At 41.4% G+C, this 17,950-nt stretch overlaps 1 protein-coding gene across 1 annotated transcript; it reads right to left on the bottom strand.

Moving 5' to 3' along the window:
• Nucleotides 1-5,121: 5,121 nt before the first annotated feature.
• angptl2b (angiopoietin-like 2b) lies at nt 5,122-16,179 on the bottom strand. The gene is made up of 5 exons (XM_073466426.1): nt 15,903-16,179; nt 9,264-10,165; nt 7,025-7,218; nt 5,806-6,076; nt 5,122-5,478 (listed from the first exon to the last, which is right to left on the bottom strand). The coding sequence occupies exons 2-5, from the start codon at nt 10,138-10,140 to the stop codon at nt 5,279-5,281; spliced, it is 1,542 nt and encodes a 513-aa protein (XP_073322527.1). The 5' UTR covers nt 10,141-10,165; nt 15,903-16,179; the 3' UTR covers nt 5,122-5,278.
• Between the last annotated feature and the right edge of the window lie 1,771 nt (nt 16,180-17,950).

Below are 17,950 nucleotides of genomic sequence, written 5' to 3'. Positions count from 1 at the left end.
AATAGAAATCAAGGGGACTCAAAATCAATATTTGGGACCGATGTTCATTTGCAGTTAAATGAAACTGTTTGTGTCAAACTTTCGAACACCCAGTGAATAAACCTAAGTACAATTTACTCAAGTTCTGTTCTTAAGTAATTGATACATTTAGTAATTTGTTACTTTGCAGATTCATATAATTCAGTGTTTATAGGATAGATAGTGTTGTGGGTGAAACGTTGTGTGAGAGGATGCTGCATCAGAGCCAAAGAACATTTTTCAATTTGTTTATTTTACCAACAATCTGAAAAATCACTGACGCCAAAAATCTGAAAAATGCACAAATCCGTCTTCCCTTAGTCAAAACATTTAACAAATCTTGAACACAAGCACTGACATCCTCAATTCATCAATTTTATAATCTCTGAAGGATTTTTAAATGTAAGTTATAGTGCTTATACAAGATTATACACATCCTCATACCTAGATGACTCAATAGTTTGATTGCCAATAACTGTTGGATGACTGTTGGAGAGTAGCAGGGACAGGACCGGATGGGACCTTCATCATCACAATGGACGTGAAATGGTCGCAGTTTCTTTAGGTTAATGCATAAAAACTGATTTGTTAGGTTTAGGAAAAGATAATGGTTTGGGTAAAATAATTAAGCTCCGATCAAAACATTACAGAAATACAAGTACAAGTACAAGGTAAATGTATTGTCATTTTTTAAACAAGGGTTTAAAAGAATCCTTAAGTCCACCTACATCTATTTTAGACAATCGAGTGTTGAGGATTAGTTCAGGAGTCTCACAGCCTGGGGAATGAAGCTGCACTGTAGTCTGGTGGAATGGCAGTGTATACTTCTGTATCTTCTGTCATACGGCAGCGGTGGCGATGGTGCACCAGGGCCAGGGCATATTCGCTATGTGCAGTCAAGTTGGTTTGCATTTAATTCATACACCTCAAACTATGGAACATTTTATCAAACTATTGTCTTATTTCTATCAACGACATGTCTATCAACGACATGTAGTCCCAAAACTACATTTATGACAATTTTCCACAACAACAGGAAAACTATGATACATGACCACTGGAGAGTACAAGTGACAGGCAAAGTGGAGCTAGCCTTCGTCATCATCTGTTTAAACTTGTGAAATGGTTGTAGTTTGGTCAGGTTAATGCACAAAATATGCGTGGTTCGCTTTAGGAAAAGATAATGGTTTGTGTAAAATAAGAAAGCTACGTTAGTAACGCATAAGCAATGTTACGTAGTTGAAGTACGCCCTCATACCTAAAAGGCTGAACAGGTCAATTGTGAATGATTTAAAAAAATATAAGATATATGAAAAGATATATGACCTTTCCCACAACACACTATGACACAAGACTGTTGAAGAGTGCCAGTGACAGGCAAACCAATGTGGGCTCTCGTTGTCATTTGGTTAACCTTGGGAAATATTCGTAATTGGATTAGCTTAAGCCACGAAAACTACTTGGTTACGTTTACGTAACAAAACTATTGATGAGGTTTCAGAAAAGATAATGGTTTGAGTAAAATAAATAAGCTACGTTAGTAACTTAAAAGATATGTCATGTATGTGACATAGTTTAAGTACTTTAAGGAAGTTGAAATAACTCACCGATGACTTTTGGTTTCACATGGGACACGAACAGTGGAAGAGAGAAAGTCCTAAGAGAAAGTCCTCTGCTTGTTTGTCCCAACCACTAACCCCATCCTCCTCCTAGTATGGACTTTTTTTGCTCTTATGCTGCGTCACCTGATTTCCTTTTTTGCTCCCATCATAATTACTATGGTCACTAGGGGTCATTGCCTAACAGGTCGTACTACAATGTTTGCACAGATGACCACCAGCAATTGTTCTGGTGAGGACAGCCTGGAAAAGTGGTTAAAATCCCCAATGACAGATTTATTCTGTGGTTCCTCCAGTTTACTTTAGAGCTGGAGTAAGACGGGTTCACACAGAGCACAGGAAAGTTAAATATGGCTCTATTAGAAGTCCAAGGACATGGACTTTTACATAAGTGAAACAACAATGCAGGGCCAGTTTGAAGGTTCAGGTTTGAAGGCTCAGGAAATGCGGTTCTCTTTGTGCTGAGTGAGCACTGTGTCAGCTCATGGTTTTCCATGTTGGTTGAGGAGTGGGGGCTGCAGAGGCCACCCTTACTGAAGGTTTTCCATCGTGGTGAGTCCTCAGACGTACACGGCATCCAAAGAGTCTGTCGTTTCTGTTTATGGAGACGATGAAACACCGTCCTCTGTTTTACCGCGATTAGGCTGATTGACTAAGCAGACGTAAACTGGTTTTAGGGTGTAATTGCTATATAAAAGTGTTGATCTGTCCGTGAATAGAGAGGAATTTGGTAAAAAGTGTATTTTACTGTCCCATCCATCTTTAGTAAGAACACAGCTTACAAGAGTGACAGTCACAGTGATGAATGACTTCCTTTGTTTCATCCAGATCCTCTCTGTCATGGGGAAGAAAGCTTTTCAGCTTTTGACTTATGAGCCAGTTTCAGCTGCCAGTGTTTGTCGTTTTAATGTAGGACAAGTGTTTTGGCTACTATCACCTAAGCATCCATCTTTACTTTGGCAGTACAAAATGCTAACATGGTGAATTGGGTTTTATTTGAAGCAAGGGATTTTCAATCCGCATGCACGCTTTGCTCTGCTGATAATTGCCCCCTTTAAACAATTTCAGATTGTCTTTAAAGTTGTCAGTCACAGTGATTCATACTAAATTGATTTCAAATGCTCTCTTGTCTAAACCTTCCTCAACTCAAGTCTTGTGACAAAATACAGTATGGCATTAATGGAGCTTGGTTCATTGCAGTGTAAAATCATTTTTGCCTCATTTTCCAGCTGTCTTTGGAAATCTCATTGACACATAGTAAAGTAAAGGTGGTTTCTGCTGTCAGTGGAGGGGACTGCTATATGCATTAGTTTTACAAGCCTGTCACATTTCATTTGTCAGTCCCTGGTGTGCTGACTCTACACGCAAACACTGTGCTTGACAGTATTTGAGACAACATATAGCACATTATTTGTTACTGTGCTTTAAAATAAATGTTTACTTCTGTTAACTGTAGAAATTGTTGAGCTATTAGTGAAAATTAAAGAGAACAAATGAGGTATTGCAAGATGATGTAGCTGTGGTTGCTGCATGGTGGAGGAATGTGTTGTGAACTGTGACTGGCTTTGAACACAGAAGAAATCTTTTGCATTTTATCCAAATTACGTTCAAATTACAATACAATACAATGCAATTAAATGTTTTACAGATTTGCATTTTATTCACATTATAAACACTGTATGCTCCAATTTCACTCAATTAAGATTCTAATGAATAATACCCAAAATGGCATATCTGACTTTGTCAAAATAAGGACCATCATGTGTTTATATGCTATAAGGTTTCTTTTTGCATGCTTCAATATATTGAGGAACATGTAAATGTTGATTCTACAAATGAAGAGTAGACTTTTAGGGAGGTTAGCCACAACAAATTGAGCATTAAAAATGATGCAATGACCTTTGTGTGTGTCGGACTGTGCATGTTGAGTACCTTCTAGAAAAGCAAGTGGCTATAGCCTGCTAAGTGCTAGTGTTAGCAGCTAATAAAGCAAAGGCAGTGTTTTCTTTTAAGCAAGATATCTGAGAGCAGGAATGTGATCTGTATTACTAAAAAACTTAAAGCAACATTATGTAACATGGTTATGATATAATGAGTTTTGTTCGTAGTTGGCCCTTACCTTACGTCTGACAAATTGTTACAGACCTGAGATTTTTTGTGTTGCAGTCAGAAACTGTGGGGAGCACCACATCATACAAAATGCCCAATTTCTACATAATGTTGCCTTAATGTCACCACAGGGTAGTATTAAGTTTTCAAAAGTATTAATATTCAAAATCTTAGCGACAGTCTTAGTAATTACTGTAACTGGATAAACAACTTGCTTTAAATGGTAGAGCTGAAAAGCCTTTAAACGATATAATTAGTGCAATTTCATCCATGATGAACTGTTAAAACACTAATAGCACTGTCATGGCAGCTCTGCGTCAATTAAATTCATTAGCTAAATTACACTTAATGACTACATTACATTAAAGTGTAATTCCTGTTCATGACAGCTGACACATGATACATTGTTATGCCAGACGTACTCACCTTTTTTAATAATGTGTAACTTTCACTTTTGGAAAGTGTATAAATGTTAATTATGGGACAGCTTGCTGGCTATACTAAGTGTGCTTTATACAACAGGACACAAAAAAAGAGAAACACACAAGCTGTACATGTTTTATTGCAACTTAATAATGACATAACAGGTCTTAATACATTATATTACAAATATCTTTTATGTACAAACACAATGTTTTGGATCTATTGACATCAACAAACCACTAGATTTATACAGTAAATACAGTGCTTGATTCATACAAGCAAATTGTTGGATACCTGTTCAAGCAATTCAAGATTTCAAAACAAGTTTTTTTTTGTTTTTTTTAAGAAGAAAAAGCAGGACTTTAAAGAGTGTGTACCTCCTCAAACCTATTAAAAGTTGTACAAGCAGACTGATAATAATGTTGGGTAATTGTATCAGTTTTGGTTTTATGTAAGAAAATAAATGGCACGATTTTTATAGTATATTTTATTGTAAAAAAACTGGCCAGAATATCAACCCTGTTACAAGTCAATGATAATGTTACTGTTCCTATAAATTACACATTTGTAAAATGTATTTCGAATGAAATTAAAAGTCACTGGATACGTTTCCTGTGTCAACCTCATTTGCGTGTTATGGCAAAAAAGAACTTTACGTACATACTAAATATACAGTATATATTGTAGGGTTCCTATCTCAAAGCTACTTAACTGAATTGTTGTATTCGGTTCTTTTATCTCAAATTAGTGTTCATTGTTTTTCTCACTCAGATCAAATAGGCAGGCTTTTGTTTTATCAAAGACAGTGTGTTTAAAACAACTCCTGAGCAGTGAGCACAAGTCTTTACTGGGTGTGAAAGGGAAAATGATACTGACAATTGAATAACACTGCACAAAGTGCACAGATTCTGTGATCTGTCAGGAGGTACCAGTTTATCAGTCTGATGTTTGCATATTGCACCTTTAGACATTATCTTTGTCTTTGATATCTGGCTTGGTCTGGTGCCCCTCCATTTAACACAAAGTAAAAAAAAAGATCGCATGGATTTTAGAGCTGTAAAGTTTTTTGTTTAGTGAGAGATACAGTACAGTAAGTGTTCCTTGGATGCTTAGTGGAAGGTATTTGGGTTTGGACGGATCATCATGACCACTTTCTTCAGTGAATAGGCTCCTCCTCTGAACTCTGCCCAGTAGACTCCATCTTGGTAGCGGCTGCGGTAGTGTCCTCCTCTGTACCAAACTCCATTCAAATTTGAATGGGCACAAGAGTTGTACCACCAGCCTCCCTTCTGGTAGTGGGCACAGTTACCTAGAATTATGGAAAGAAGAAAAACTTTCAAGCTGCATTCATTACCATAAATTGTGCATTGAACACATACTGGGCCTATTTAGAGGGTCTATAGCTCATGGCGCTAGTATGTTTAGGGTGTGTCCAAGTCCACTTTGCTAGTTAAACACATTCATCTGGGCGCAAAGTGTGGCGCACAGCACAAAGGGGATGTATTTAGACTCTGAAATAAGTCATGTGTGTGCCCCCAACCACTAATGTGAAATTGGCAGTTTTCTTTTCGCTAAAAAAAATCCATATCATGCATCCCTGGATCCCAGTTCAACACTTTCTAACGTAATATATTACCTGTATATGCATCATGGTCTCTGTCCAGTGTTGTGAACTGTTTGCCGTTATGCCAGGTGAGCGAGTCGCCGGCGTTGCCATGATAACGGCCCACCCTCAGCTTGTAGAAGTCAGCCTCATTCTCCACTCTGAAGCTGGCATACTCTGCAAACACCTTTCTGCCTGACCAGTCCTCCAGCGTGACCAGCAGCTTGTAGTTTGCCTGGTTAGTCAGCCAGTAGATGTTCTCCAGACCGAGCCAGTACTCACCATCGATGTTGCCAAAACCTTGCTGTGAAGCACAGTGATAAGAAAAACATTATCAGTAAGATCCTTTCTGGAAGCTTCTTGGAACAGTTTGGATGTCTCTGGGATGATTCAAGGTCATTGCACGTGTTCTGGAGGCAACTATGAATTTAGCTCTTCTGTGGGGTTGTTTATCGTCAAGGAACATTATTATAAATGGACCCGCTGAGTCAAGTTTATAGCGAGCATCAGGTGTCCAGATTTCCACTATTATTTTGTTATTGAAAACACAGCAGGGTACAGCGCATATAGTATGAAATCCAACATGCTGGATGCTGTCTTACCACTTTGTTCTGGCTCCAGTCATACTGTAAGTGGGTTTGCGGTATCCCCTACCCTACACATGCTTTGAATCATGGAAACACTCCTTCTGATGAGTGTACAATGCAGTTTAGGATCTCATGTGGTTTAAAGGTTTTCGTAAAAGTCTTGGAAAGTTCTTCATTGTTGCCCTAAGCTAAGATTTAATCAGGACCCTCTTGAATTTTTGGCCAGAAAGCAAATGTTTACCACTGAATTGCTGCTCCATGTGTGGGATTTCCCTTTCAGAAGAAAATGAGCTCCTCTGAATACAAAATGATGTCCAGACAGCCCCGTTTAGCGGGTACCGTCTGGTGCATTATTCAGAAAATAAAGTTTATGTCCATAACCCTCAAGAATGCTGACACAGCCAACCATTGTTACATTTCAATCCAATATTCCCACATTTTTATTTTAGTGTGAAGTCATTCATAAAGACCAACTGATGTTGCTGGAATTAATGAGTCATAAGGCCGGGCAGTGACCGAGGCCGGTACTACATCAGACATTTTGAAAGCTGAACAATTACCTAGTCATTACTGGTGTGCATCTGGTCAGTGTCAAAAAAACCTACATAAGCCACCAGCTGCCCTCTAAACTATGAGGTCCTTGATTTGGTGTGAAGTTGTCGCACCTTGTACGTCTCCCAGTTCCTGAAAAAGTTGACAGATCCGTCCACCCTCCTCTGGATCACGGTCCAGCCACCTGGATCATGTCTCTGGTCACACCACACCTGCATAAGCCGGTTGGCATTCTCCGGCTTCACCAGGAACATGCCGCTGCCAGTGTGGCCATCTTCCAGAGCCTGTAGACAATCCTTAAACGGACCTGAACAAAAAAAAGACAAGAAGACATTTAAAGCATGTAAAATCCAGTCGGTTACAGCTGCATCTCAGAGGTTAAGTAAGGGAAATGGAGACAAAGCCGGAATGAGAAAAAGACTTTTTATACTCTGCCATAGGGAATCCCATTTTTCAACAGAGGCTCTCATTTTAACAGTAGAATTGACTTTGGCTGCTCCTCTCATGAGGGAAATGGCTGCCGGCTGGGCAGCCAAAAGAAACACTGGCATGAGGGCAGAGGGAATCCTGACTAACTGAATGATGAAACAGTAGCAAAAACCTTTTAGCATCTGTGATGCTTAACAGTGAAGGATTATTATATTACTTTCACTTTGGTTTATATATGGATTTTATATTATACAGACTCTCATTTTCAGTGGAGGCAGCCATATTAAGGCCTCACATCGAGTTTTGAAGAGTGGATTTCCGGGATTCATTCATTTATGGACAGCTGTTTAATCCTAAGTTTTTTGCCAGTATTACCATAAGTTGGGTGGAGTTACAAGCATGTTATGAAGATGTATTTCTTTTAATTGTGCAGCATCAGCCCTGCACTATCATGCAGTGGAAGTAGAATGTGCACTAAAATTGTTCTGTGCATTTTGCACAAGGTCAATAGTTTTATTGGATTTCTAGCTGCAAATCAGTGAAACGTAATATTCCTGTGTGCCATTAGATTTTAGCCCAAATTCCAAACCCAGCAGATTGGGAAAAACACTTAAGGGGCAACTGGCTCTCCTGATTCAATTGGCTGTGAAAGTTCTCAAGATTTCACACCCGTGTAGTTTGCCAATTGGCTCGGATTACAAAGTCTTTAAATACAACGGAGACAAATGAAAAGGGAATAGGGGCTAGAGGTGAGGGAAGGGGCTGCATCAACAGTTTGCAAGGGATATAATAAAAGTGAAGATATATGAAAGAAGAAACAAAGCACTTAATTTATTATATGTCAAGCTAACACGCCAAAGTGTTCACATAATGTGAAAAGCCAGAAGTTTTTCTTTCTTTTATCAAATGACTGCGGATGATATGTTTCTTGACCCTCTCTCTGCCATCCATTTACTCTCAGGAATGTCTCTGTTGAGCAGATACAAGCCAGAGAGCTGCCCTGCCCTGCCCTGCCCTGCTCTGTTCTGCCTGATAAAGTCTGCAGCTTTGGTGGAACATATGACTGATTCTTGCCTGGTGCAACTGGAACAAATGACATCACTGACTCCTGGTATCTCTTTCTGTTTGCACCCCCTCCCCTTTTCCTGAGATGCCGTCCCTCTGTTTGCCTCTGTTGCTCTTTCAGGTCTCTCTCGTCCTCCCTCCTTTCCTGCATTGTGTGAAGCTCACTGTTCGTGTTAAGGGTTTATGTAACATTTTAGGGTGTTCGTTGCACGGCTGTGGGCAGGAAATTACTTGCCTCTTTTCAAAGATTCCATACAAAGGCTACCGTTCACATGCAGCCTGGTGAAAATGGAAAGCAGCATCACAAAATGTCAATGGAAAAAAGCTCCCAGTAGTCATGTTGGGAATGATTTGCTTTTTTCCACCGTATTAAAACTGAAGTCTCTTAATGAAATGGAACAGCAGTAGACTATTGACTGCAACCGATAACACAAAATACCCTTCACAACAATTTTAAAGCTTTATCTTCCACTAACATGTGTTTAAGAGCCCTATGGGCTTGGATCCAGCTATCCATTAAGGCACATGTATTTATCCTGCTAATATGCTTTGTGTTTTTTTGCGTGAGTTGAATCACGGCAATTAGATGATACGCATCTCAAAAGGCTACAGACAACAGCCTTTCTGTTCTCCCCAAGAGCCCTTTGCTCTGGGAATGTGTGGGGTGTATTTAAATCAGCTATTACTCAGAGAATGGGTACTTGCCATTGTCGTGTGATTAATGATTAAGAGGTTCCCAATGTTGTGGGCTCAGACACACAATCCTTTGTTTGTGATGGCCACGGATGTTTTTGGTAAGAAAGCATCAAAAATAGAACTTTAATGAAAAGTTTGCGTTGGACTTGCTGTTAGACTCACCAGAGGGCTTGTCAGTGGTGGAGGGGCTGTGTGTGCCTGTGGGCATCGTCGGAAGAACAGGGGGAGATTTTTGGTCGCTCTGGATCTCGTTGCTGATCGGGTTGCTAATTCGTGGAAGGACAGGCGGCTGGTAAGGCTTGTTGAGAGGTGGTGATGGCGGAGGTGGCTGAGGCCGTGGCTGGGGGACGGGAACATGGCGAGGCGGAGGACGGCTTTGGCACTGCTCCTCCAACAGGGCAATAAGAGTCGATTGGTTTGTGGCCAAGGAAGCCAAGTGCTGGTACTTGTGCTCGAGATCTTTGTATCGACTGGTGAGCTGTTGCATCTCAGAGGTTTGGTTCAGGATCCTGTTCTCCATCTGAGCCAACTCTAGGGCATTGTCTCTTTTCCTGATGATCTCGTGCAGCAGCTGCATATACAGCTGAGTGACTCTGGAGTTCATGTTTCGGCTCTCCTTCCTCAAAAGCTTGACCTCATTGACAATACCTCCGTCCACTTCTACCAATTGTTGCAGGGTCTCAATCTGCCTCTTCTGTTTCTGTAGCTCCACATTTAGCAGCTCCAACTCCTGTTTGTTAACCCGGTTCTCCAGCATGGCCTCTGGCTCCTTGGAGTTGACACAGATGGCTCCGGTCACTTTTTGTTGAGGCACAATGAAAGTGTAGGAGCACTTGTCCTGCTGCGGGTCAGCTGGAGCACGCTTGCTCCTTCCGGCATAGAGAAACTCTTTCTCTAGACCATCGTCACTACTCTCAAATTCTTGTGTCCTGTCGCTGCCATGGCTGCTATCTGATGGACTCCCCTGAGTCTGCTGGACACCGCATGCTAGTCCATAAACAAGAAGGAGCCCCAGTAGGACCATTGAAGGGGGCTCCATGAGTTTGTGTCCAACGTACCAAGACCTGAGGAGAACAAGGAAGAAAATGAAGAACATGATTGGATTATTTTCAAAAACCTGTCATAACTGACCCACTCTTGTAGTCAGTAAGCAGAAGACCGTTTGAGCATACATATTCTGACACATACTCCTTATTATCATAACTGAAAGCCCCCAGGATTGGGCTGCATACTCAATTTGACAATGGAATCCTTCACACATGCTGATTGAGACCAGAAGAAGACTGCCCATCGGGATACACTGCTTCTGTCCTCCATTACCTGTAAGGAGCGGGCAGGCACAGAAGCCCTGTACATAAACATCTGTGCATATGCAGGTCATTACAGCTCCCAAAAATATGGGCTACCGAAAAAGATTAGATCTGAAAGGAAATCACCCACTTGCCCTGCTGAGCGCTCCAGTGGCTGCTATGACTTTCCATGACAGGAAACACATTATATTCATGTGTTATGTATAAATCAAGAATGTCATGGTTGCCACACTGTACATTTCACTACTGGCATGAGCACACACAGTTGTTTTCCCTATGGCTTTTAGGTGTAATCCATTGAATACATCTGGTTTTGATCATGAATTGTTTAAATCAGCTTTCCACTATCAGATAGGCTGTTTGAAAGGTCCTAATCCCCTCACTGCCCCTAAGAAAAACATTTCTTTTGTCTAATGATGTGCTGATGTCTTCAGTTAGTTGCATTGCTGTTAGTGGAGTGTGTTTAGCTTAGTTTGCTGCGTTGGCTCAGGCTCTCTTTGGGCGACTGCCACAGCTTGTCCTTGACACACAGAAACACTCCTATCTGCTCCCTGCTGCAGGCCTGGACATCTTTGCTTATGGAAAGTTTGAGCCACTACCAGATGATGCTATTCAAGGAACGGTTTTAAATATTGATCGTGTTGCATCAGTCCTGTCTATAGCCCTAAACAGAGGAGGGAAACAAGCTCCATTCAGACACTGAAAGGCAGGTTTTTTTTCTTTTCACTGTCAAACTAAAGCTTACTTTAAACATCTAGAATGCTGAAGAATCTAATGAGAGATCTTACAACACATAATGTATGATCTTAGATCAGTGTCTTGCTTACACAAGCCTTTTCTCAAGAGTTAATGAGAAGGAGATGCTTGACTTTTAGCCCCAGAATTCAAAGTGAGGACCACTTACTAACAACAAGAAGTGTAGGCAGTTTTTTTGTAGATGATGTGATGTTATTAGGGGATGCCACCGAGTGCTGAGGAGAATGTAACTCCTGTTTAAGCATATCAAGGTCTTGAACTCCCGGGGCACCTTAATTGAAAGCTGCTGCATATTGGATTACAGAGGGGTCCTGTGTAACACCTCCCCAGAGTCAGAAGGGGCCTGTCTAATCAGAAAGCATTATAGCGAGGCCTATATTGGCTCGGTTTTGAAGTGCTTCCCTCACACGTTTATTATAGCTTATCTCTGTGTGAAAGATAATCTACCTCATAATAGTGAGAACAAAATAGGGAAGAGAGCAGAAATGTTTTTGTCTTGTTAATCCGGGCGTGCTGCCAGCACATTAGGTTGGAGACATGGAGAAGAGAAATGCAGCAATGTCCAAGAACATGACCCGTAGCACATTCAAACCCTTCTGGCTTTATCTGTCTAGAATAGAATGTGTAAACATTTGTTTTTACTGGAAAGAGAAAGGGGTTTTACACACTGGCTCGTTAACTCGTTAACCTGTTGGACTTTTTGGTTTGCAGTTTACCTGGCCAAAAATAAAATCACTTACAGCACAGAGAAACGTAAGAAGTGATCATGCTCCCATGCTTTTTGTATCTAGAAGTAGAAAGTCCTTGGCTTTAACATGACTGTACGACACTCAATGAAGAATGTAGTTTCTGTTTCAAATTTTCCACGAAACTGTCTTCTGTCATCACAGTGTGAGGTCCTTCCTCTTACTAATCCTGCTAACAAAGCCTGGCTGTATGACGTCACCTGAGCCATTGCTGATTGATGCAGAGGTTGCAGTGTCATACATATTTTTTACTCTATGCAAAGATATACTTTTCATCAATTATCACTGAAGTCATCGTATAGTCTTATAGATCAAGGCCTGAAGCAATCACTAATAATAGCTTCCAAACAAGTCCATACTGAGGTAATAGAGGAGCCCAGGGCCTGTCCCTTGTAATATGCTGATGACTGTGTTTGGCCAGTGGCTCCTGTGGTTTCTCCCCCTGGAACATGAGCTCTGTCTCTCAGAAATGCCGTGTGATTGGCCCCTGCTGCGGAGGAGTCCCATGTTGGACGTCGTTAGCCCGGAATCTCCTCCTCTAGGCTTCACTACACTTCAAAGCTGAGAGGAAAATGTTTGCAGCTTGTGATGAAATGTGCACGAGTGAGAGCGGCATGTGCGTGTCTGCGAGTGTTTTTTCTGTTAATGTGTGTTTTCAAGCAACAACGCTTGCTGGGCTCAGTCTCCCAGGGACCCGGAGAGAGTCCCATCTGCCCCTACAGAGACAGCCTGTTATTAACCCATCCACCGTCTGCCAGAGGGAACAACAGAGAGCCGCCTCCTCCTTCTTCACTGTTAACAGCCCCCACAGCTCATTATTGTTCTAACATCAGTTCACTTTAACAAGCTGCCATTGACTGGCAAGAAGCTGTAATGATTAACTGGTGTTGAGAAGTGTCATGTCTGCTCTGCTCAAGGCAGAAAGACGGAAGAGAAGTTAATAACTCTCAGCGTTATTTGATTGGCAGCTCCTCCTGGGTAGGGCTGGGCAATATTATATCATTATCCTGATATGACACTATGTCTCGTCCCCGATTTTGGATATCGTGATATGGTATAAGTGCTGTCTTTTCCTGGTTTTGAAGGCTGCATTACAGGAAAGTGATGCAATTTTCTGAACTTACCAGACTGCTCTACTTGTTCTGATACTTGCCTTTACCCACAAGTCATTACATCTGTTATTTATCACAAATCTCATTGTGTTAATATTTTGCGAAAGAACCAATAGTCATCCCTACAATGATACTGATCTGATATCCAGTTATCCAATATACTATAAAGCTAGAATGGAGCTCAGTAGAGTGCATACATCCACCAAGCCTGCACAGTCCCTTTTGCACTCAATCATAGATTGATTTTTGATTTAGATTTGTTTTTTTATTTTTGTTTTTTTATCAAGATCTGTGCATTATTCCCTGAATGGTTAACAACAATGTTGAAGAAAGTGAGAAAAACAATCCTGGATTTGGATCCACACCAAAAGCTAACAGCGTCTATTCTGGGCTGTGACCCATCCTCCATCCAACATTAACTGCGTCAGGCTCGAGCCAGATTCGGACATAAGAAGCAGAATGCCTGTCACGTTCCGGTCAGGTTTGGTTACTACATTCTCGGACTCGGCTAGGTTTGGACAAAAATATAGAATTTGATTTGTCATCCAGTCCAAGCATTGGAAGTGCTTTTGATGGGCTTTCAATATATCCTGCTATATGTTTTGTGTATCAAGATGTAGCCTAAAAATATCACGATTCTAAGGCCAGCACAGCCCCACTCTTGGGCAATTTCTTCAAGTCTGCTTCACACCAAAATATTTTGGTTTTACTGTCTTCAGGTGTCTACAGTCTGTGTTTACACGACTCCTTCTCCTGGACTTTACTCCATGTTAAATCAGGTGTGATCGGCGGCTGTGGCGAACAGGTCAGTGTGTCTCTGACCAGGGCCGTACTCCAGCCTTTTTGGTCATGCTCAGCACATATTAATTAGAAGGTGGGCAGCCTCTCTCAGACTGATGTCTCTCACCCCAGCCCCTCTCATTTCAGCGTGAGCATGGCATTCCTCACATTCTTCGTCACCTCATTAGAGTGAGCTGCCATACACACATGGAGAGTCAGTGGCGGTGGCAGACGGAGGGAGCTAGCCCCTCTAGACGCAGGACCACTACTCCCCTCATCTGCACCATACCTATGAAGATATACTGTATCTACTGACCCAATTTGTTCCCAGTGTCCTACTTTCTGTGTGAATGCTTCATAATCACATCATCATCATCCACAACAGGAGATCACAACACAGCTACACAGCACCTAATTTGTCAGTAGCCGAAAAGAAGCGGACACTTTGCGGGACGGCTTTGTGCTGCATGTTCAAATTAGCGCCAACTCTGCTGAGAACCGGCAGTCTTCTGCATGACACCCAATATGTGTTGGATCAGAGTCAAATTCAATTTGCTCATGGTAATCTGCACTATTACATTACCTTGAGGGTGACCTCATTCTTTCCTCAAGCATGTAATCCCTGTAAGCGTGTAACATGACATTTGGAACATGATTAACCTCAACTACCTGCTCAGTTTGATGGTATAGGACAGTATTTGTTTTGACTCTCCATGGAGCAGGAGAGCTCAGGTATTTGATACAATTTTACGTTTAGGTCTGTCTCATGCTGCTTGGTGCGTTTTTCCATACCACGCTTGTGATCTGAGTCAGACGGGGAGGCAGGGGGTCTCGGGGAATTGTTTCGATAAGTTCCAGCATTCTACCTCAAAGCCCCCTTATCCAAACACTACCCTGGCAACAGAAACAAAGACGGGATTCAACTGGCTGTTTCCCTGTCCTCTTGAGCCCAGGGGAACATCCTGAAGCTGCAGACTGCTTGACATCTTTTTTTTTCTTTTAGAAGTGAATGGTGCTTTTTAGATATTAGAAAAAAAATCTCTTTGTTAGCGTGTACCACACAAGGCATCATCATCATCATTACGTATTTGCTTTTATTTGACCCCTTAAGGGTCCTGTGTTTTGACAAGCTGGGTGTTTTATCAGTAGCAAAGAAGCACTTAGGCAGGAGAGCCCGCTCTCCAGCATCCCCCTGCGCTGAATTAACCCCCCTCGACCAAGTCTATCAGAGTCATCTGTCTGGTTAGTCATCAGAAAGTAGAGGTAGCCGTTGGCACCATTCAGTGAGTCAGATAACAGATGCTGCATGATGACTACTGAATTTAGGAACAAAAGAAGACATTATGTAAAAGGCTGTAGCTTGAGAGTTACCAGCCAAAGACTCAACTTATCTAACAAAATAATTATGCAGTGTGCAGTGTTGTAAAAAGTAGTCCTGAAATATTACTTTGGTAAAAGTGAGTCGCCGTTAAGAATAGTACTTGAGTACAAATCTATAAAAAAGTACCGGTTATTAAATCTACTGAATTTCAAAAGTACAAGTAAAAGAAAATTATACACAGTTTGTTTGTATACTTTATACTGTGGGCTGAATGATTATCAGATTCAGTATTCAGCATATGTCTGATTATCCGAATACATAAGTGCATTTTTAAAAAAATCCAATTGTTAATAAAATAAATTGATTTTAAAATGTGCTCACTTTGTTTGCTGCAGCGTGCAATCTGCAAATTAAATAGTAACTGAAGATATCAAATAAACAGAGCAGATAAGAAGTACAATATTAGCCTCCAAGATGTAGTGGAGTGAACGTGTAAAGTAGCAGAAAATGGAAGTAATTCAGTCAAGTACAAGTACCTCAATTGTATAACATAGTACTTGAGTAAATGTACTCAGTTACATTCCATCACTGTTGTAATGTTAGCGATATCACTGGACCTTATGTGTCATACCAAGAAAAGTCTTTTTTTTTCTTCTGGAGGAATAACTGTTACAAACAATGTATCAATGCAAAGAACTGAAGTAATGTTTGAATTAACATAATAATAAACCAGTAAATATGATATATAGATAAATCAATGGTTTCACAATGCTTACAAGATAACTGTAGAGTATTGATGAGGCTCCCTCAGTTGCCTTGCCCTCCTGGCAGAGCTGATTGAAGTTTCTCCTGGTAGAAAGTCATCCCAAGTGTGAAAGCTGCACCCCTGTGTCCTCCTCTCTGCCCGTCTGCTCACTCACTCTTTGTCACCTTAGTCCATTCCAGCAGTGCAGAGGTAGTGCTGTTTTTTTTTAAAGCCTGTTATTAAAAGACCATCATTAGCCCCAGAAGCCTAACTTGCCAGAAAGTCTTCAGCAAACATTGAGCAGATTGTTCCAAAATCCACTTGAAAAAGTTGGAACACTTTCAAGAGACAACTGGTAACTTTAGTTGGATGGTGGAGGCTTGTCTTCAGGTTTGTGTACTGCCTGTGGCCCGTTAGGAGAAGACTGTCACTTTTCTGTGGGCTGAATCCATCACTTCTGCCTCACAGCTCTAAGAGGCTGTCTCTCTCAACTGCACCTCTCTCCCTCCCTCTCTCCCTCTCTCCCTCTCTCTCTCTCTCTCTTTCTCTCTCTCTCTCTCTCTCTCTCTCTCTCTCCCTCCTTGGTGCTTTTAAATGATGAAAAATCCTCTTGCACTGTTTCAGTAGGCAGACAAATTGTGCTGAGAGCCTCCCCCTCTCCCTTAAAAATGAACACATTCTTGTTTAAAGCAACAGCCTTCTTTCTCCACCCCTCCTCCCCATGGCACAAAAGAGATCTACAAGCATGCACAGCACACACACACACACACACACACACACACACACTGAAACACACACTACTCAAATTTCCAACCCCCTGCCCCCTGGCCACCGGTTCACCACCACCACCACTATTTCTGGCTTGGACTGCATGGTCCTTCTGGTGGTGGACAGCACTGATGCTACACTGATCAGATCCTAATTGGCTGTAAATGTACACTTGCCCCCGAGAGACGGAAAGAGCTCGACATATAGGAAGCAGATCCAGGTGTTTGACTTAGACCAGGTCTGGGTAAGTGGCTGCTGACCCTGCTTTATAGCCCGGAGGTGAGATGTCTGAAACGGGGCTGGATCTGCGCACAAAGCAGCACACTCGAACTATATCTCGCTGGGGGATCATTACGTAATTAGTTCAAAAGCAGAGCTGTGCTCACTCATGTCCATGTGTGCTGGACACAAGGATATGAAACACGTCATCCTGAGAACACTCCTGCCAATTCTCAGTGTTAACAATATAAATTTCACAAGCAGACACCCGGGTATGGACACTGTTGCCTTGATGGTTTTTGTGTTGTCTTCCTGTTTTCAGTGTGTGCCCAGCCAATCGTGTTGTCATCAGGTTTTCCAGTTCCTACTAGGATGATTTAATAGTTTTCTATTCAGAGCACATAGAAACTTCAGAGTAACATTGCTCGAAGAGAGGCAAAACATTTCTAGCAGCTACAGAACCAATCACAATGTCTATATTAACTTCCAGACGATATCATGATGATATTTATTTAAAGTGTATACATCTTATTCCATGTTTGATGCCTTACTATCTCATTAATAACAACACTTATACTAACGTTGGGTTGGAGACCATCGGGCCACAGACAATGATTTGAGTTCACCCAAAACTAGCAGTTAGTCCGACCAGCAGAGAGCAACACAGTACATACAATAAGCACAGCAAAGACGTCAGATAGGTCAGACCATCATGTTTACCTATGTATCTTAAAAGTTTGAAACTCAAATGCACAATTGATTTGTAATGATCTTGATTGATCTCATTGTAAGGCATCTCTAGTTTTCTCTACTACCCCACACCACTACTTTTTCATCAGTCGATACAAGTAGTCAGATAAATCTTAACTCCTTTTTTAATAGGAAGTCACACTACTGGAGTCCACAACATAAAAAGCTGCATCTTGTAAATACCAGTATCTGTGTGACCCATGTTAGCACATAAACATGCCTAAAACAAAACATCAATCCATCTGCAGCACATTACAAGTGTGCTGTAATCTACAAAAATATGTTTCTCACACAGCAGCTCTAAGACAAGGCACTTCTTTAATGAGGCAAACATATAAAGGA

This window comes from Pagrus major, chromosome 5 (genome assembly GCF_040436345.1).
Source record: "Pagrus major chromosome 5, Pma_NU_1.0".
Classification (NCBI taxonomy): domain Eukaryota; kingdom Metazoa; phylum Chordata; class Actinopteri; order Spariformes; family Sparidae; genus Pagrus; species Pagrus major.
The sequence above is the reverse complement of the archived record's forward strand: the minus strand, read 5'-3'. Positions and strand labels throughout refer to the sequence as shown.